The following is a 21423-nucleotide window of genomic DNA, read 5'->3' as shown; positions in this document are numbered from 1 at the left end:
CCACCATAATAGTGCCTTTGACGCAGCTTTTCGTGGGTAACCACTGCCTCTCAGCCTGACCGCCAGTTTGCGATGCCCCATTCACGACGCTGCGTCGTCTTCTAACCTCATCCCCCCATACTCCAATATTTTGACCCAAGTGCACCGACAGAAATAGACACGGATGCCAGTGGCGTCGGCATTGGCGCTGTTCTTGCAGAGCGAAAGACTGGCATCGATTAATACGTTGTTGACTTCGCTAGCCGCGCACTCACGAAAGCGCTTTGGTTGAAGAAGTTCAACCAAAGGCCATTTGCTTCTTTGGTGCCGTTCATTACACCACTCACACATTTTCAAAACTAATCATTAGAGTCTAGCCATTAAGCGTAACTCACTCATTGCTGCCTGCCAGAGCAAAGAATATAGCATTATCCGCGTGAGTACGCGCAATACGTTCGCAGTAAAATACTTCCTTACTCTAGTGGAGTCAGCGTCCCATTCCAGCAATACAATCCCAGGCATTTTGAGCTACCCGAATCCGTTGTGCGGCCGTGGTTGACGTACTTGTCCCCATATTGGCAGCCAACTGTAAATAAAAATGAAAACATTGATTTGACACGCCTCTTATTTAAAGCTTTCGCCCAACATCAATGTTCAACGCAGTTATTGGCAGAAGGCCGAATACACCCTTGCTATGGTTGGACCTAAACCAATAAATCAGAACTATTTCCAAGGGTAGGATACGAACCATAACGCCCACGCAAAACACTGGCTTATTGTATAAGCTGCAATGAAAACAACATATTATTTTCGACCATGTCACTCCGTTTCTCTTATGTAACCTAGCGCTTAATGGTTCCGGTCGCTAATGTCCCATGGCATGCTTATCTAAACTTGCACAGCGTCGCTAAGAAGAAAAACTGAAAGCACTCTGGAAATTGCAGCTTTGACCAAGTAGGAGAGCATTTGTGAAATACAGCTACCCAAATTGTCTCCGAATTTATTTTTGGAATACAGTATATGCAGACGAGTAGCTGTGGTAGCTGCGCAATAAAGTATTACTTTCCTGGTCCCCCAGTGTGAGCCTGTATAAGTGTTTTATGCATCGTTTTCCATCTCACAATTTAGTACAGCGTGACTTCACAGCCAAGTTCCCGCTTTCCATGGCCCTCTTCGTTCACATGACCGGTTGGCCTAGAGCACCAGCTCGACAGCGTTTATGCTGTTTATTTGGCGGGAATCGAACAAAAATGTACATGACAATGAATGCAGAAAAACATGTGGTGTGAATCCAAAATATTTAACTAAATCAGTACTTGCCGCAGGGGAACGATTTCTAAATCTCTGAAAATTCTGGCACATCCATAGAGGTTGTAATATTGTATAACTTATATTGCCTATTTAAAATGCATTAAAATTGCCTAATTAAATATGTAACTCAAGTTACTATTGACAATGAATTCCAGATGCACCGTATACACAGCTCGCCCTGACGCAGTGAATTGTGGCGAGGGCGGGTTAACGTAGACACACGTAAGAAATGGCAACATTATGAATTCAAAAGCTTTACTGTCACACCGCAGTCAAAACGCGCTGCCACATTTCAAGTCCCATGATACCAGTTTCTCAAGAGAATATACAAAATTTTTGTTAGCTTATTAATCACACGCTGCAAATTAGGCTCATAGGCGACTATATTCATGTTGAATTCTCAAAATCTAGGGGATAAAGTGACACAAGACAAACGACGGTAAAGGTATACAAACATAGATGAACGAAATTGGCGATGTTTTAAGCCTCACTATTTGCTGGATTTCATGTATGTATATTTTGTAACACTGTTTTATTGGGCTGCGGGTCACGGTGGTGTGTAAAATTATTTTTAATAGTTATGAAAAGCTGAAGCCCCGAACATATCTATTCAGAAAAAGCTTATTTTAAAGCAGCATTGCTGATGTTACGTTCAAAGCAGTGCATACAAAGAGATTTTGCACGAGCTGTAACTGTGTTTGTAGGCTTTTAAAATGCTTTTTTTTCCTTGGTGTAAAGCAGGAATTATTTCAGGCCTCCGAGCAAGACACCTAGCAAGGTCCACCCGTTAGGCCTCAAGGTGAAGTACAGGTGAACTCGAGGATCGAACTCCACTGTTGAACTCGCAAACCTGCAACGGCGATGGCCGACCAACACCTCTTCAGTCGACGTACTTGAGCGCAGGATCAGTTAGGCCAACAGCATGTAAGGTCAGCCCCTGACACTTGGTCATTACAGTTCTGCTCACCCAGGTCATCCTTTTTCGAATTCACGAGCGCATGACATTTAGGCATCCTGTTTTCTTGCGTCTTGTGTTAATGAGGCATTTGACGCTCTCACCAGGCACGACTTCCACTTTTTAGAAATCTGCCGTCCGTTCCCTGATGATAATGACCTTTACCACTGTTTTTTTTTTTCATTTTCAAAAGAAGTTTGTTGAATACACGCTCACAAAACATACGTCCCTTCGTCATGCATGCAATGAACTCGGTGACAAGTGCCGACGTTTGATGCTGTTGGGCATCGAATCCGAGTCGAAAGACTTCGTCCGAAATGACATCAGCCTCGCCTGAATACTGTTGTTGATCCAAGAGCTCAAGTTCCGCATTACTGATACTGACGTTTGCCTGGTTGTTACCGGGAGCCTTGACCGGGGGCCTGAGCAGTACCTTACTGAGAAGCCAAAGAAAGGGCTGAAAAGTACTAACAAGCAAGCCATGCCGGGACAGATATCGGGCATGGCACGTACGCCTCACCAGAAAGGGCTCAACATGTTAGAGTCCTTCCCCGCGCCTGCAACCATGACACTCGTTGACGCTGTCATCACGACACTCGTCGGTCCTCGCCCCACCCTTTGTGACATCCACTGTCAAGCCACTATGCACTGTGGCTGAATAATGCAATTGAATTAATTTTGAATTTTTGGTTTAACTTTACCATCTGCGGGCAGTTGCATATCTTGTGAGGGTTGTTACTATGTTCTTTCTTTATGGTTAATGATAAAAGCATTCTTGACAATGTCACACCAGTTTTTTCGCGATTACCATTCATCGCTACTTCAGCTGCTTTTAGCCAATCTATCTATCTCTCTATATATCTTAAGAAGGCAACAAACACTGACACCAAGGACAACATAGCGGAAATTACTTGTGCTTAATAGGTGAAATAAAGAAACGATAAATTATTCAAAATGAAAGTGTATGAAAAAACAACTTGCCACAGGTTCCCCACCTGCGTGAAGGTATTTTTTCATGATCCGACAACCTTCGCATTACGCATGCGATGCTTTATCAATTTCGCTATCGGAGCGCAGCTTCCCCATCCACTTTCTTTGGTATTTGTGTTCCTAGTAGAACCCTGGGAGTGTTAGCCAACGCCACCACTCACATGCCTTGGTGACGGATGTGGAACATCCTTTCGGCCGCGCGTATCACAAGAAAGTGATCTTTTTGGGTGAAGGCAGCCGGTAAACAAATCCACACATTCTACCTGAAGGCATCAATGTTGCTGAATTCGAGATCCTCTTTATCTAATGAAGGAGAAGAAAGGGGGTTAACCGAAGGGTCTGATATTTATTAGTCACATCTTAAGAAGCCGACAAACACTGACACCAAGGACAGCATAGGAGAAATTGCTTGTGCCTAATAAATGAAATAAAGAAACGATAAATTAAAGGAAATTAAAGTGCATGAAAAAACTTCTTGGCGTAGGTGGGGAACGATCCCAGAACTTTCGCATTACGCGTGTGGTAGAGCATTACGCAATTTGTAGACCATCGCACGCAGTCCCGTTGAGCCGGTCTCAGCGCAGCACGCTGTGGTTTTAGACGCACTCCGCTCACCGCGGAATGTTAGAATAACACCCATATAAGCATAGCAGAGAAGTGGCTACGTCAGGCGGTTATATTGATAACGGTAGAAGTGTCATTCAAAACACACGGAACTGTTCTCCATTTCCGGCGGAATTTTCTCTACTTCTTTATTAAGTAAAAAGTTGTTGACCCATAAATAGTTTCGCAAGCAACGGTTATATTTGTTAATTTTCATTTTTTCCTTCCTGTTTGGCTGTTGCCTCGGCTCTCTCTTTTAGTAGATCGCTTAATTTCTCAACTCTTTGCGGCTCTTATTTGCAATTACCAATTTTTGCATAAAAAGTGCGGTACAATTAGGGAAAACCCAGGCGAGGTACCGGTTGACATTAATATTGCTTATGGGTTCAACGGATATTGCAGCGTTTGATAATGGACGCCGTTTGGCGTGATTTTATTTTCCACCTTATCTAACCTATAGCACGGGTATATGGGTATATGGTTCCGAGGATATGCCAGCGTGGCGTCGAGCCGTCACTCGTGAAAATAATGAAGCAAAAGAACAGGTCAAACGTAATTGGCATTAGACAGTTTTAGAATAGCATTTGTGGCCTTACGTACGTTAAACGTTATCACCTTTACGGGATGTTACGGAGCGCGTCCTTTCAAGACCTTTAGTTTACCGTAAGGGAACGCAAACGTAAGGAAGACTTTATAAAACAGGGCGATGTCTGGTATCACGTGCCAAACTTATCCAAGCCAAGACAATCCATTAACAATCATCCTGTTGTTGCTATTCCGACACATCTCGTTGCGTACGGGCGCCGGAATCGCTGAACGGTCTCAGAAATCGGACGCTCTATCCGCTCAAACTAACCTTTCAGGGGAGTTTAGAGAAAACGAAAGCTAATCTCAATATTTACTGGCGATAAGCGCGAGTCAGAGAGCAGCCATCACGAGAATTCACGCTGAAGCAGGAGCCATGGGAGCCGTCATGTTCGACAACGCTATTTCTTAGCGTACGTAAGCATTTAAACGCTAAGCTCGTTAAATAACGCACGTAATTACGTAAATAGCACACGTAAACTGCAGAAACCAAATAACGTTCAGAGCATACGCAGTGATGACAACGCTATTTCTTTACGTACGCAGTGCGTTTACGCTTGGTCGCAAATGCTAAACTAAACCTGCTTGTCTCCGGCCGCAACGCGTTGCACGAGCATACGGACCAGCTGACTACGACCTGAAAACCTTTCCTGGTCACTGGATCAGTCTAAACAAAGAAGCTTGAACTAACGAAGCAACAGCTATGCCCGTGACTGTTGCAATAGATGGTGACAACTTAACGCATCTCGAGTTAATCGCGCAGGCACCGAATCGATGAGAAAATTGGCATTCACACCCCAGGAGATGCCGATGCGCCATCCAAAAGGAGTGAGAAAGGCAGCAAAATGTTTACCGCCGAATAGCTGCGAAGACTCAAGAATAATTTGGCGGCGCTTTAGGAATGTGCGTTACGAGTGGTGGCACGGGTAGGGAGGGGGGCCGCCTCTCACTCCGTGAGTACGTGCCTGTGCGTTAATCGTCGTAGCAACTTTGCCGATCTATCGATGCGGTTCCGTGTCCGTCATATTATCACAATCACGCTGTCGTTATTCAGTCGTGATTATGCAGCTGTTGTCGTGTCATCGCCGTGATTCCGTCGACGTCAAAGAGACGCTATCATGCATCCGTTGTCATACCATAAGCGCCATGCCATCCTCGTCCTGTCCTCATCGTCATTTCCCTTCATCTGATTTGCTGCTCCCGCTGCCGTCACATTATCTTCTTTATACAATAGTCATAATATAGGGATCAATATGTAATTGTCATGCCATTTTCGTTATACGCATTTGTTACTCGATCATTATCAGCCTTTCTTCATAATTCCAGTATTACTGCTTGGCATTGTACGGTCGTCGTCGTGCCTCCATGTTAATGAGTGACCGTGGCAAGCGAGTACCAACAGAAGGGAATCATATCGAAGTATGTGGCATACAGCCAAGGCAGCGGAAGTCTCAGAATTACCAGTGCATGTGGTATATAAACGTCAATTTGGGAATACGGGCTGAACGACCGCGACGGACGGACGGACGGACGGACGGACGGACGGATGGATGGATGGATGGAAGGATGGATGGATGGATGGATGGATGGATGGATGGATGGATGGATGGATGGATGGATGGATGGATGGATGGATGGATGGATGGATGGATGGATGGATGGATGGATGGATGGATGGATGGATGGATGTATGTTATGAGCGATCCCATAGGAACGGGGCGGTGGCTTGTGCCAACAGGTTGTTGCTAATGTACTGCCTAATGTCCCACCTTGATTAAAAGAAGAAAAGAAAGAAAAAACACAATGAAATCCCACATCCAAATATTCTGACCGTCAATTGTGAACTTTGCTTTTGTACGTTTCCGTTTTTGTCGTTTCCCTACTTTTCTTCCTCCAATCTTCCACTCGCCTCTAAGTAATATTGATTGAGGACATAGTTACTTTTCCCTTGTTTTCGCTGAAGCCAACGGCCTCAAGGAGGCCAGTAGTAACTAAATCGACAGCTGGGCGGATATCTTCACATTCTAATAAAACATGCTACATCGTTTCCGTAGTTTTGCCGCTTGCTTCTTCTTCCTTCTTATATCTCGCTTTATAGGTGCGTGTTCTGAGGCGTCCCGAACTCGCCTCGAAAAGTAGTGAGCTTCCGTTTGAGTTATCATAATTTTTTTCTTTCCTGATTTCATTTTTTTTCCTTTTAAGTAGTTACTCATAGCAGGTTTCTCTTCCATTGCCGCCACCCATCAGATTATTTCAGCCTCCCTGAGTTTCCACTTGGCGTTCTTTGTTGCTGTGTTGCCCACCCTACAGGCCACATACTTGCTGGTAAGCTTCCTAGTTCTTTTCCGCCACTGTGAATCATTTTTTTTCCTGTGCAGATACCTCAACACTCTCCCAGCCCTTTTACTTTCTTCCATATACCTCAGTCGTTCTTCATACTCAATTTTACTGCGAGCTTCCCTGGCTTCAAAACTAGTCCAGCCCATATCACCCTGCATAGCTTCACTTGTAGCCTTCCCGGGAGCGCCCAATGCGAGGTTACCCACTTACCTTTGGTTCCCATCGAGTCCTGATTTCACCCCTGATTTCAAGCAAATAACCGCATTTCCAAAGGTAACTCCTGGAACATTACACCTTTCCGCATACCTCGGAGGACCTCGAACCTCTTGTATCCCCATAGTGCTCTGTGCTTCATTATGATTGCATTTCGCTTCCCCTTTAGTGTTATTGTTTTTTCCTGTGTTTCCAGAAATATATTGCCTGCGTTTATCCATATACCAAGGTATATATATCCTTGTACATGAGGTATTCCTTGGCCCTTTGTTGTCGCTGTCTGTTCACTGTCCTCACTAAATACCATAACACCTGTATTTCTAATACTAGATTTCAAACCTAAATTTTTGCCTTGCTGTCCACAGATATTAGCCAGATGTTGCAAATTACTTTTCTTGATGGCTAGCAGCACAATGTCGTACGCATAAAATAAACCTGGAAACTGCTGTTTCTATGAGAGATTAAACCTTATATTACTTCCTTCTAGCGCCCTCTCCATCTTCATCATGTATGTCATAAACAGCAGTGGAGAGAAAGGGCACCCCTGCTTCAGTCCGTGATTGATATGAATTTTCTCCTCGCTCCTCATCCCTCCCGATTCAACGCAAATGGTATTTTCTAGATGAATAGATAAATTCTCTCAAAATCTGTAGATAATCGTCACCTAAGCCTTCCCCTTCCAGAATATCCCACAAAATGTTGCGGTCTACGTTGTCATACGTTCCTGTATTGTCTAAAAAGGCCACATATAACAGTCTGATTTATACTTTTGATATTTGAATAGACTGAGTAAGAACAAATAAGTTATCATCTAAACGCCTACCTATTCTGAAGCCATTCTAAAGTTCTCCCAAAATGCCATTATTCTCTGGCCATGCTTCAAGCTTTAATTTGATTGTCTGCATTGCTAGCCTGTATCATCATCATCATCATCATCAGCCTAGTTACGCCCACTGCAGGGCAAAGGCCTCTCCCATACTTCTCCAACTACCCCGGTCATGTACTAATTGTGGCCATGTTGTCCCTGCAAACGTCTTAATGTCATCCGCCCACCTAACTTTCTGCCGCCCCCTGCTTCGCTTCCCTTCCCTTGGAATCCAGTCCGTAACCCTTAATGACCATCGGTTATCTCCCCTCCTCATTACATGTCCGGCCCATGTCCATTTCTTTTTCTTTATTTCAACTAAGATGTCATTTACCCGCATTTGTTGCCTCACCCATTCTGCTCTTTTCTTATCCCTTAACGTTACACCGATCATTCTTCTTTCCATAGCTCGTTGCGTCGTCCTCAATTTCAGCAGAACCCTTTTCGTAAGCCTCCAGGTTTCTGCCCCATATGTAAGTACTGGTAACACACAGCTGTTATACACTTTCCTTTTGAGGGATAGTGGCAACCTGCTGTTCATGATTTGAGAATGCCTGCCAAACGCACCCCAGCCCATTCTTATTCTTCTGGTTATTTCAGTCTCATGATCCGGATCCGTGGTCACTACCTGCCCTAAGTAGATGTCCTTACCACTTCCAGTGCCTCGCTACCTATCGTAAACTGCTATTCTTTTCCGAGACTGTTAAACATTACTTTAGTTTTCTGCAGATTAATTTTCAGACCCACCCTTCTGCTTTGTTTCTCCAGGTCAGTGAGCATGCATTGCAATTGGTCTCCTGAGTTACTAAGCAAGGCAATATCATCAGCGAATTGCAAGTTGCTAAGGTATTCTCCATCAACTTTTATCCCCCATTCTTCCCACTTCAGGTCTCTGAATACCTCCTGTAAACATGCGGTGAATAGCATTGGAGAGATCGTATCTCCCTGTCTGACGCCTTTCTTTATTGGGATTTTCTTGCTTTCTTTGTGGAGGACTACGGTGGCTGTCGAGCCGCTATAGATAGCTTCCAGTATTTTTACATATGGCTCATCTACACCCTGATTCCGTAATGCCTCCATGACTGCTGAGGTTTCGACTGAATCAAACGCTTTCTCGTAATCAATGAAAGCTATATATAAGGGTTGGTTATATTCTGCACATTTTTCTATCACCTGATTGATAGTGTGAATATGGTCTATTGTTGTGTAGCCTTTACGGAATCCTGCCTGGTCCTTTGGTTGACAGATGTCTAAGGTGTTCCTGATTCTATTTGCGATTACCTTAGTAAATACTTTGTAGGCGACGGACAGTAAGCTGATCGGTCTATAATTTTTCAAGTCTTTGGCGTCTCCTTTCTTATGGATTAGGATTATGTTAGCGTTCTTCCAAGATTCCGGTACGCTCGAGGTTATGAGGCATTGCGTATACAGGGTGGCCAATTTCTCTAGAACAATCTGACCACCATCCTTCAACAAATCTGCTGTTACCTGATCCTCCCCAGCTGCCTTCCCCCTTTGCATAGCTCCTAAGGCTTTCTTTACTTCTTCTGGCGTTACCTGCGGGATTTCGAATTCCTCTAGGCTATTTTCGCTTCCACGATCGTCTTGGGTGCCACTAGTACTATATAAATCTCTGTAGAACTCCTCAGCCACTTCAACTATCTCATCCATATTAGTAACGATATTGCCGGCTTTGTCTCTCAACGTACACATCGGATTCTTGCCTATTCCTAGTTTCTTCTTCACTGTTTTTAGGCTTCCTCCGTTCCTGAGAGCCTGTTCAATTCTATCCATATTATAGTTCCTGATGTCCGCTGTCTTACTCTTGTTGATTAACTTAGAAAGTTCTGCCAGTTCTATTCTAGCTGTAGGGTTAGAGGCTTTCATACATTGGCGTTTCTTGATCAGATCTTTTGTCTCCTGCGATAGCTTACTGGTTTCCTGTCTAACGGCGTTACCACCGACTTCTAATGCGCACTCCTTAATGATGCCCATGAGATTGTCGTTCATTGCTTCAACACTAAGGTCCTCTTCCTGAGTTAAAGCCGAATACCTGTTCTGTAGCTTGATGCGGAATTCCTCTAGTTTTCCTCTTACCGCTAACTCATTGATTGGCTTCTTGTGTACCAGTTTCTTCTGTTGCCTCCTCAAGTCTAGGCTAATTCGAGTTCTTACCATCCTACGGTCACTGCAGCGTACCTTGCGAGTACGTCTACATCTTGTATGATGCCAGGGTTCGCGCAGAGTATGAAGTCGATTTCATTTCTAGTCTCACCATTCGGGCTCCTCCACGTCCACTTTCGACTAACCCGCTTGCGGAAAAAGGTATTCATTATCCGCATATTATTCTGTTCTGCAAACTCTACTAATAACTCTCCTCTGCTATTCCTAGAGCCTATGCCATATTCCCCCACTGACTTGTCTCCAGCCTGCTTCTTACCTACCCTGGCATTGAAGTCCCCCATCAGTATAGTGTATTTTGTTTTGACTTTACCCATCGCCAATTCCACGTCTTCATAAAAGCTTTCGACTTCCTGGTCGTCATGACTGCATGTAGGGGCATAGACTTGTAACACCTTCAATTTGTACCTCTTATTAAGTTTCACAGCAAGACCTGCTACCGTCTCGTTAATGCTAGAGAATTCCTGTATGTTACCAGCTATTTCCTTATTAATGAGGAATCCGACTCCTAGTTCTCGTCTTTCAGCTAAGCCACGGTAGCACAGTACGTGCCCACTTTTTAGCACTGTATATGCTTCTTTTGTCCTCGTAACGTCACTGAGCCCTTTAATATCCCATTTACTACCCTCTAATTCCTCCAATAACACTGCTAGACTCGCCTCACTAGATAACGTTCTAACGTTAAACGTTGCCAGGTTCAGATTCCAATGGCGGCCTGTCCGGAGCCAGGTATTCTTAGCACCCTCTGCAGCGTCACAGATCTGACCGCCGCCGTGGTCAGTTGCTTCGCGGCTACTGGGGACTGAGGGCCGGGGTTTGATTGTTGTATTCATATGGGAGGTTGTGGCCAAGTACTGCACCAGGGTGGCCAATCCTGCTCTGGTGAGAGAGTGCGTTACCGGTTCTGGTCGCCGGGATCAGGCCGCACTCCAGGCCTGTTTGTGCAATTTTCTCAACACACGGTTTTTTTTGTATTTCCGGTGGAGAATAGCGCGGCACCGGGATTTGAACCACGGTCCTCTTGCACGGGAGACAGATACTCTACCGTCCCCGCAGTAGTTAAATTAAAAAATTAAATTATGGGGTTTTACGTGACAAAACCACTTTCTGATTATACGGCACGCCGTAGTGGGGGACTCCGGAAATTTCGACCACCTGGGGTTCTTTAACGTGCACCTAATTCTAAGTACATGGGTGTTTTCGCATTTCGCCCCCATCGAAATGCGGCCGCCGTGGCCGGGATCCGATCCCGCGCCCTCGTGCTCAGCAGTCTAACACCATAGCCACTGAGCAACCACGGCGGGTCCCGCAGGAGTTGTACGCCTCATTTAACCTACAGTGGTGCCCTATTTTATCAGTCAAGGTTGACCAACCTGAGATCGGTTATACCGCACGGATGGCACTCGACTAGAGAACCTGGTATTTATGACTTGCAACACGTGTCGTCATACCTAATTGAGGATGTATGTATATATATATATATATATATATATATATATATATATATATATATATATATATATATATATATATATATATATATATATATATATATATATATATAGTCATATAATGAGAGGCCAACAAACACTGACACCAAGTACAACAAGGGGAAATTGCATGAGCTTAATAAATGAAATAAAGTAATGATAAATTAATGGAAATTAAAGTGGATGAAAAAACAACTTGCCGCAGGTGGGAACCGAACCCACAACCTTCGCATGTCGCGTGCGATGCTCTACCAATTGAGCTACCGCGGCAGCGTTTCCCCATCCACTTTCTTGGGTATTTATGTGTACTAGTAGAACCCTGGGAGTGTTAGCCGCGGTAGCTCAATTGGTAGAGCATCGCACGCGACATGCGAAGGTTGTGGGTTCGGTTCCCACCTGCGGCAAGTTGTTTTTTCATCCACTTTAATTTCCATTAATTTATCATTGCTTTATTTCATTTATTAAGCTCATGCAATTTCCCCTTGTTGTACTTGGTGTCAGTGTTTGTTGGCTTCTCATTATATGACTAATAAATATCGGGTCCCTCGGTTAACCCCCTTTCTTCTCGTTTATAAATATATATATATATATATATATGTATTTAGTAGGGTTCCCGTGCAGTCATAAAATAAAGGAAAAGACATTAAAAAGGAAGAGAAAAAATAGAAAAAAGAGGAACCTGACAGGTGATTTGAACTCATGACCCTTTGATGTTGCCCGGAAAGATAGCTCAGTCGGTTGGTTCGTCAGGCCCCAGGTTACTTTCAAGCGCCATAACTGCTGCTCCGAGCCTCATACTTACGTGGAAAGGGACTGATATTGTCCGCGACAGTCGATTTTTGCACCCGCGCACCCGTGGTAGAGGAACGGAAGGCGATATAGCGTGCGTGGCTATGATGCGCACACGAAACACTGCCTCAAAATAGTTAGCCTTGAGGGAAATCTTCGTTAACAAACGATAGCACAGCAATCAGCATTCGAATATAATTATAACCCTAATAATAATTGTAAATATTCATCTCATCTATGGGATCTAATGCGCGCGCTGTTGCTTTGTCTCTGCGTGTAGTAGTTAAAAGAGCCAGTTTAAGGCGATATAAGCGTGCGTGGCCATGATACGCACACGACAAACTGCCTTAAAATATTTTGACTTGAGGGAAAGCTTATATCGCACACGATTCTGAGTGGTTGGAAGGCATATTTTCTTGGAAAAATGGCCGCCAGAGGAGCAGCGTGAACTCGAGCGGCTTTAGAGAGTAGGAAACTGCTTTAAAATGTTTTGACTTGAGGGAAGGCTTCGGTAACAAACTATAGCACGGCAATCAACACTCGAATACGACGAGAGAAATTATTGAGACGTGGAAAATTCCCTTGAAATAAATCTGGTTTGCGAGACAAATGCTTGTATGTATTGAGCCTCTTAAAAGATGAGGGAGGGGGGGAAATAAGCGCTCACCGAGAAGGCGTCGACAGCACGAGACCACGACCGGGCATCTGACAGAGATGTGGAGAACTTCGCGGCCGGAACGAAGCCTCCCTTCTCCGCCGGCCAAGAGTGGAAAACGCGCTTTCCGATCGCTCAAGGTTGCGTGGACACAATAGCATAGCTCTAGCGTCTAGGAAAAGCTTAAAAAGGTGCGAGGGCGGCACGTATAGCGTGGGGAGCTAGCCGGCAGAATAGCTATCTCAAGGACTGCTGCTGACGAGGGCGAAATACCTTCGTGTCAACGGTCTATACGAGTGAATTCTGCCTTTTTCCCCCTTACCTTTATAAATTAAATTAATTTAACTTTATCGCCAATTGTCTAGTATTCGTTTATCTTTTAAAGTTTTTTCCTATTGCTTTCACCAGAGCTTCCTTACTTTTTGGTGCTAGTTCATTAATCAGCCTAACGGGAACGTCGTCTAGCCCTATGGCTGTGCGCTTAGGAACTTTCTCTTCGGCTTTCTTCCAGTTGAAATTTGTCAGCAGCAGCTCTTTTTCCACCTGCGTCTCTTTCATGCTAATTTTTTTTTCTTTAAATACAACCTTGTCATTGCCTTGGAAAGATTCGGCTGTTATTTTTCGGATGTAATTTAATGCCGCTTCCCCTTCCAGTTTGTTGCCTTCTTCAGCTAGCAGATGTTGAATTGTTCTTGACTTCCTGCCTAGTAATTTTATGTGGTTCCATAATATTCTAGGGGCGGCCTTCTTTTTCTCACATATTTCTGAAAACGAACGTTCACTTTCACCTCTTATCGTTGCTTGCACCAGTATTTGAATCATAGACTTTTTCTCGCGGTATATTTCTCATTTACTGGCTACTTCATCCTGCGGCAACTGCGCCTTCTTTGCCTGCCTGTGGTCTCGGGATGCTTTCTGTCATTCGGTGATCGCTTCTGGTATCTCCCTGTTCCACCAGCTTTTCAGTTCCTTTTTTTCCCCTTTCAAATGAGCATGTTTCGTTTGCCGTATTTCTGTCGTTATTAGACTTAGAAGCTCACTATATTCCCCTTCTTAGCTATTTGCCAATTTTTTCCTCGACTCTGGTGTCTATATTTGTTATTTGTTCAGTGTTCAAATTTCGACTGCCCATTTTGCACTCCTTGGTCTCTTTCCCAACTACATATCCTATTTTCAAAATGATCCCTTTACGGCCACTCCCTATGCTGCTTTACCCTTCCTCGTCTATGATGATTTCTCTCAACTTATTATGAATTTTCACTGCCCCATGGCATCGCCACGAGGACCGCTACCTAGTGGCCCAAGCAGGCAGACAACTTGGTGCACTGGGTTGGCCTAAGAGGCTACATAGACAGGCCTAAACAGCTCAAGTAGGGCAAAACAAAAGTTATGTTGCTCAATATACAGCACATGGTCCGACGCCAGCAAGATTGGCGACTTATGTCGATGAAGCGTCTTCTTTACCGCAAGATCATGCAACGTCTGAACCAAAGTGCAACTGACGGCTGAATGAAGATGGCATACCCTTTCTTTCGTTGCTCAGAACTGCTGTTCCATGTTAATACATTTTTCCACATACCTACGGAGTTTGCATATGCGCATTACGTGACAGTATTAAAAAGAAACTGCGCTTACCAAGTGCACACTATGCCGCTGTTCTTAAGAGTTATTTATATTTTACGTAATTGTTTACAACACAAATCGACTGCACTAAATAATGCGCATTTCGATTGCTCGCGCTCTCGTAAGTGTCTTCAACTTGTGCACTTTTTCGTAATACATCACACAAAGAAATCAGCGTGAGTAAGAGAGGTGCGAGCCGTTTCTTGGAAGCCGCCTTCTAAACCTCTCTACACTGCACAAACCTCCTCAGCCTAATGGTATAACAAAGCGGCAACTAAAATTTCTTCACTCACGCTTGCTTTTACCAGTCCTTCCACGGAAATAGGGACAGGTGCATTATTTCAAAACTTTCTAATGTGACCGAGAACGTAACAGAGGTAAGCAGAAGTTACTGGAGGACAAGTATCGGCGTTGCTACTAAGTTATAGTAGATCACACATATTTACTTACCATATGGAGAACCACGTTTTGGGTAACGCTGCAGTTTGCACTCTGGGTCGGTCACTCTACCTGTTGATGTTTTCGAAATGACGAAGGGAGCATGAACAAAAAAGTTTTTAAAAAGCTTCTTGCACGCACCAGGCAAATCAACATCGCTATTCGGTACAGGCATTACAGTTTGGTGCTTAGATTTGAAAGAGCAAAAAGGTGGTTTAATTAGAGGACAAGCAGAGAGCTCTTCCGGAGGAGCACGTCAATGTCTAGCTACTCGACATTGGTGGAAGTGGCCATAGAAAAAAACAGGATAGTAGAGGGGGATAAGTTTTTAAATTATGGGGTTTTACGTGCCAAAACCACTTTCTGATTATGAGGCAGGCCGAAGTGTAGGACTCCGGAAATTTCAACCACCTGGGGTCTTTCAACATGCACCTAAATTTATGTACACGGGTGATTTCGCATTTCGCCGACATCGCAAGACAGGGAGATGAGGTTTGGTGATATAAAAGTGCTTTGTCGCAATCGCCAGCTGTTCCCTCACTACCACATGGATACTGTCTCTGAAAAATGCAGGTGAAGGTACATACTACATACTTACATATGCACTAACCATACGCTGTATGTTTACGAAGCATTATACAAAATACAGACTGACTACAAAGCGGCCTTTGTGTAAATCTGCAATCTTTCTTCCCGTGTGTCCACCGAATAAGCCTGTATGCATTATAAAACCCAGTGTCCCTCACTATGCGTATCGTGTGCAAGAAAACGACAGTTTAACAACGACATCGCAACTTCAAAACATTTAGTTAGGAACCAGTCAAACTACGCCCAGCAATGCCTAACTTGCTGCAAGAAAGTGGCTGAATTTGGTCCAGGAAAATGTCCTTTCGCTCGATATTCCGTGGTTGGCGAGGCCAAACCGCCTGTAATTTTTTTCCTGCAATCGCTCAATGGCGCGATTCATTGAACCCTAAACTAGACGGAAGGAATGCAGATAGCTATGGCTTTGAAAAAAAAAATAAACATTGCAGAGTATAAAATTGTATAAAATATCACTTACGCATTCGGTCGTCGCATTCCGAGAATGCAATAAACAATAAAAGCATAATGAGAACCGAAGACGTCATCACCGGAAATAAGATCAGATATGTCCTTGGTAAACTGAAAGAGTACATATTGAGGCACTGTGAAACGGGGGGCGGTTAGAAAACATTTTTTGCTGAAATATTCATTTTTATGGGTGGAAACAAACTGAAGTATTTCATATGCCGTAATGTTAGTAAAAAAAGCGATAACGCATACGTAATAACGAGTATTGGTATTTTTCTTGAAGCATTGTAACCAAGCCACTAATATCGCCTGATGCCTCACGCACATGATACGTCTCAATACAGCTGCATTTGTAACAAGCATCATTGGAAGTTCAGTAGGCATCTATATGCAGACAAAATGATGAGCGTCTATAGCTGCGACTGAAGTTCAACAACCTCTATAAACATTTAAAAATGTTCTGCAGAGAGAATTGTAGGAGACCGCTCTATGAGCCATGCTTTTTAGAGCGAAGCTCTATATCTCTACCGTCCAAGGAAATTTTCGCGTCGTTCGCGTGGTAAGCAAAAAACTCCCCATACGTGAACCAATCCCCGAGACAGTGCAATGCCGCGCCTACCCGCAGCGGAGGTGAAGCAGGCGTTAAGCACCATACGTGGGCCAAGCCCGAACATAGTGCAATGCCGGCCCAACCCTTGGTGGAGGTGAAGCGGGCGTTAAGCACTCCCAATACTATGCAATACTATGTTAAGTACTCCGCAAATCTGTGGCCCACTCATTGTCAGAAGGTCAGCAGACAAACTGTCAAGAACCTTGACTGCACTAGCAGATGGGGGCAAAATGCGAAAACACCCGTGTACTTAGATTTAGGTGCACGTTAAAGAACCCCAGGTGGTCAAAATTTCCGGAGTCCCCCACTACGGCGTGCCTCATAATCAGAAAGTGGTTTTGGCACGTAAAACCCCATATATTATATTATTATTATATTGACTGCACTAGCACTAATGTGCTATTGCTGTCAAAGCAGGCGTTAAGCACTCTCAATACATGGGCCGATCCCGAAGATAGTGCGATACCGACCCGACCTGTGGGGGAGGTGAAGCAGATGTCACCTGCGTGAAAGGTGAAACAGTCATGTGCAATAGCACTAAGCAAAATGTGCAATAGCACATTTTGCTTCCTAAGTGCCTTCATATTTTTTCCTGTTCCTTTAAGTAATGTATGAAAATTCAAAATATATTTATTGTGAGACAAGCAAATCTGCAAACGGTTTTCGTCGGTGTACGCTTGAAAAGAAATCAAAAACGTTAAAGGTGAAGCCTAACTACATTTCTTGACGTTATTTTACTTTGAAAAGCGACTTGTAGTCATTCAAGATGTTAATGTACCTGACGTGCCAGAATTGTATAAATTTGTACTACTTACAACATTACAATAACTTGCCGGACATAGGAGACGGTGTAGTTGGGAAAGTGCGGTACAGTGGTGGTTCCGGAATGATTGTGGCCCCACCCCCTTGGGATATTCAGTATTAATTTAGAGCATGTTAGAAAAGCGTTCTGAGCTTTGAAATCCGCCACCTCAAGGCGAGCCGCAGAACGCCAAAGCCATTGAACCACCGGATTAGGGATGAATTGAGCGTTTATGAGTAATAACAAAATCTAGATATATGCTGTCGCAATCTACAAACTTTTTCTATGTATAAGGAGCCCTAATATGATGTTCGCCGAGATGGTGCCACCATTGATGTTGAAATGCACAAGGCGATGCAGTCGCGTTCTCCTAAACCTATTGAAGCAACAGTGCTGCAGCCATGCATGAAATTATGTTGAATCGCATCGTGTCTAGGGGAACTGATATTTGGCCACGTAGATTTGAGGGCACAGAAAACGACAAAGAGAGCTAAGCGTGGACTGAAAGTAATTGGGATTTGAACCTTAGGTGGAGGAATCAGAATCTCCGACTTTGAATATGTGTCTACTTTACATAATGTTGCTGTGCGCCTTCCAACGGCTCGACGCTGGTGTGGGCGCGAGTATACGTATTTAGACACTGTATGAATGTGATGATTTCGTGGTCCTGTTTCTGCAACCAGGCAAGATCGCTACAAGCCCTGTCCGTCGATTTTATCCTACAGTGTCTGGCGATAGCGTGAGTACCACTGAGCAAATGTCATAAATATTTCAAATGCTAAAAGAAATTTTAAAAAACGGAACACAGAACTTTACTAAGCACTGACAAACCTAAGGCATGATGCGCGCGTTATTCAATCTTGTCAGCAAGCCTTTAAAATACCCAATTAACATTTCGAACGCCTCACTTTAGTCGAGAGTCAAGTTAAACTCTCCTAAAATGTTAGGGCTGATTACACCGATGTCTGCAATGTTACTGGACACCTGACATAGCAGCAATACAAGTTAGAGTCTCGGTGTAACAAATAGGAAGACGGCTCAAGGCATACCAATTCGATATTTCATAGCATTCTTGATGGCTGCGAGTCTTCGCAAAAAGACACACAAAATGCTATTGCTGTGATTTCTACCCCCTTGAGAAAATAATTGTCGTCCAATGTCATTAGGCCATCATCGTTTTGATCACTTTATGAACTCAAGATGCCGCCCAATCGTCAAGAAGCTCAATGCTCTTGAAATAAAGGAAATATACATTTCATAGCGGATCAAATTGAAGCCTTCGAACATTTCCGTGTCTGCGGATTTTGACAACATGATGCTGCCATTAAGAAAATATCTTGACTTCGTCAGAGCCGTTATCAATTCAGCTAAAGGAAAAAAAGATGTTTATTAAGTTTTTCACGGTACGCCTCAGCGACAGACCGCATCAAGTAATTCGAGCCGCCGTCCGGCCGCGCACGCGCAGCACACGTAGCTTGGGAATCGTTCAACGTACCGTATATAAAGAAAGATGGGCGAGGGGCTGTGGCGCTTTTTCATCACCACGCATATGAGTGCATTACACTGTAACTCATGCAGTATACTTAACAAACATTAGGTGACGGCGATGTTATTGCCTCTACGTTAACTTGGTCGCACCCTAACATTTTCGACCGCGAAAGTGCTAACAATGTTTCGCGTTTCGCAATCTATCGCACTCCTCTACAGGGGCTGTGGGCAGCGTACTGATATCTATTGAAAAGCCTCTGGCATCCTACCTTATTGATGTGAATCGTCAGCCTGAATATATCTGGCCAGGCGTCGAAATGACCCACCGCAAATGAAATTGGTGTCTATTACCGCCCTTCTGGTAATTCGTTTGAATTTGGCAATAAATTCCATGATGTAGTGAACCTTCTTGGCAAACAAGTTCCACATTTTCCAGTGTGATGTATTACAACAATTATCGTAACACATCTTGGTCTTCTGTGCCTCTTGCATCTATTGCACACGCGGTTGAAACCGGTGATTTTGGAACTATTTTTCACTGTTTTCACTAACACGGCTGATCTTTCAGCCAATCGGAATTTTTATAGGGACATCTAAAATACTACATTTTGTACCGACATCATCACCTGTACAAGTGTGTGCCATTTATTTATTTATTTATTTATTTATTTATTTATTTATTTATTTATTTATTTATTTATTTATTTATTTATTTATTTATTTATTTATTTATTTATACATACTGCAGCCTAAATAACGTTTTTGCAGGAGTGGGATGAACAACAAACACACAAACATTTATAAACAAGCTTGCGTGAATTGTTTCCATGGTAGTGAACAGATGTTGCCCAGTAATAAATTCCAAACTTCAATTGTTGATTAAGAAAAAAGCTGTGTTTAAAGGAATAAGTGCGGGTAAAAAGGTTTATTTATTTAGAGCATGGTGACTCCTAGTACTTGACGGTTTGGAAAAAGTCGAATAGTTATATAGAGGGGAGAGGCGAGGAGAATTAATTAACGTGTGCAGAAATTCTAGGCATTCAACTTTGCGATGCACTGCAAGAGGAGTGAGATAAAGAAAGGGAAGAGAGTTAGACGGCGAAGATTCCTTGTCATCTCACCTACAAACAAAAACCCACTGCCTTTTTTGCACTGATTCTAGTTTTTGACGTCAGAGTGTTTGCATGGGCTCCGTACAACACAGCCATATTTGAGGATGCTGCGGATGAGAGTTTTAAATGCAAGTTTCCTTTCTTGAGGAGCAAGACGCAGCATACGGTGTAAGTAACCTAGTCTTTTAGGGGCCGTGTTACAGGTGACATCAACGTGTTTCGACCATGACAAATCGTGTGTTAGTGGGATACATAAATATTTGAATTTGAAGACCTTATTTAAAATAATATTGTTAAAGACATAGGCAAAGAAAGAAGGGGATCAGCGTTCTGTAAAGAACATGGCGACAGTTTTGTAAACGTTCATATTCATTTGCCATACTTCGGACCAGTTACAGAAGCCAGCAAAATTAATTGAGGACAAATTGTTAAGGACAACATTATCAGCAGGAAATATAATTGCATAATGTAAAACTGAGGTGCGTAGGGGGAGATCATTATAGTAAAGCATGAATAAAAGAGGACCCAGTACTGAGCCTTGGAGAGCCCGTGATGAAACGGGCATCAAGGGTGAGTTAGTAGCGATTAAAAATATACGCTGGGAAATAAAGTTCGATATCGAGCCAACCAAAGATGCATTTTTTACTATAGCGAGCAGCTTGCTCATACGTTTAGGGTGTGACACAGTGTGGAAGGCCTTTCTAGAGTCTGTAAGAATAGCATCAATCTTGTCACCTATGTCTAAAGAACTGCTGATGTCATGAACGAATTCTGTCAGTTGTGTTATAGTGTTAAAGCCACGCCTAAAATCATGCTGGAAAGTGCATAAAAGTTTCCCACTTTCAAGAAACTTCATATTATGTTTAAAGATACTCTGTTCGAGTAATTTTCATGAGTGTGCTGTTGAGGAGATTGGCCTATAGTTATATAACAATGGAACGTTACTCGACTTAAATAAGGGCAGCATTGAGGCAAGTTTCCATGACGGAGGAAAAGTGCCGGTTCAGAGAGATTTTCTAAACATAATAGTTTGATATCTGCTGCACCACAGAAAGTATCGAACGAGAAATTAGTCGGGATAACGTCACGACGACACGGCATCTTGGTGTCTACGTTTAGGATTAAGTTAAGTACACCCTCGGGAGACAGTAATATATCGTCGATTAAAGGGTGTGATTTGGAATCGAAAACAGGGGTTACAGAGATATCAGTCGTAAAGACACAGTGGAAGTAGGTCTTAAAAGAACCTATTGTCTGCGAATCAGAAACTGCAACATTGTTAATTATCAACGTGTCCGACGATGACCCCGTTGGTAGGATAGCTTTTCATAATTTTCGGGG

General features: G+C 43.4%; 1 protein-coding gene across 1 annotated transcript in view; it reads right to left on the bottom strand.

The window, feature by feature from the left end:
- Positions 1 to 21423, bottom strand: part of LOC139048813 (uncharacterized) — a 42425-nt gene that overhangs the window by 8874 nt on the left and 12128 nt on the right. The window contains exons 2-4 of the mRNA XM_070523584.1: positions 16081 to 16181; positions 15030 to 15089; positions 457 to 565 (exon numbers count right to left, since the gene is read on the bottom strand). Of these exons, the coding sequence (XP_070379685.1) occupies positions 457 to 565; positions 15030 to 15089; positions 16081 to 16147 (236 nt within the window). The 5' untranslated portion in view covers positions 16148 to 16181. The remainder of the gene's footprint in view (positions 1 to 456; positions 566 to 15029; positions 15090 to 16080; positions 16182 to 21423) is intronic.

This window comes from Dermacentor albipictus, chromosome 8 (assembly GCF_038994185.2).
Source record: "Dermacentor albipictus isolate Rhodes 1998 colony chromosome 8, USDA_Dalb.pri_finalv2, whole genome shotgun sequence".
Classification (NCBI taxonomy): domain Eukaryota; kingdom Metazoa; phylum Arthropoda; class Arachnida; order Ixodida; family Ixodidae; genus Dermacentor; species Dermacentor albipictus.
This window is presented reverse-complemented; position numbering and strand designations above follow the sequence as displayed.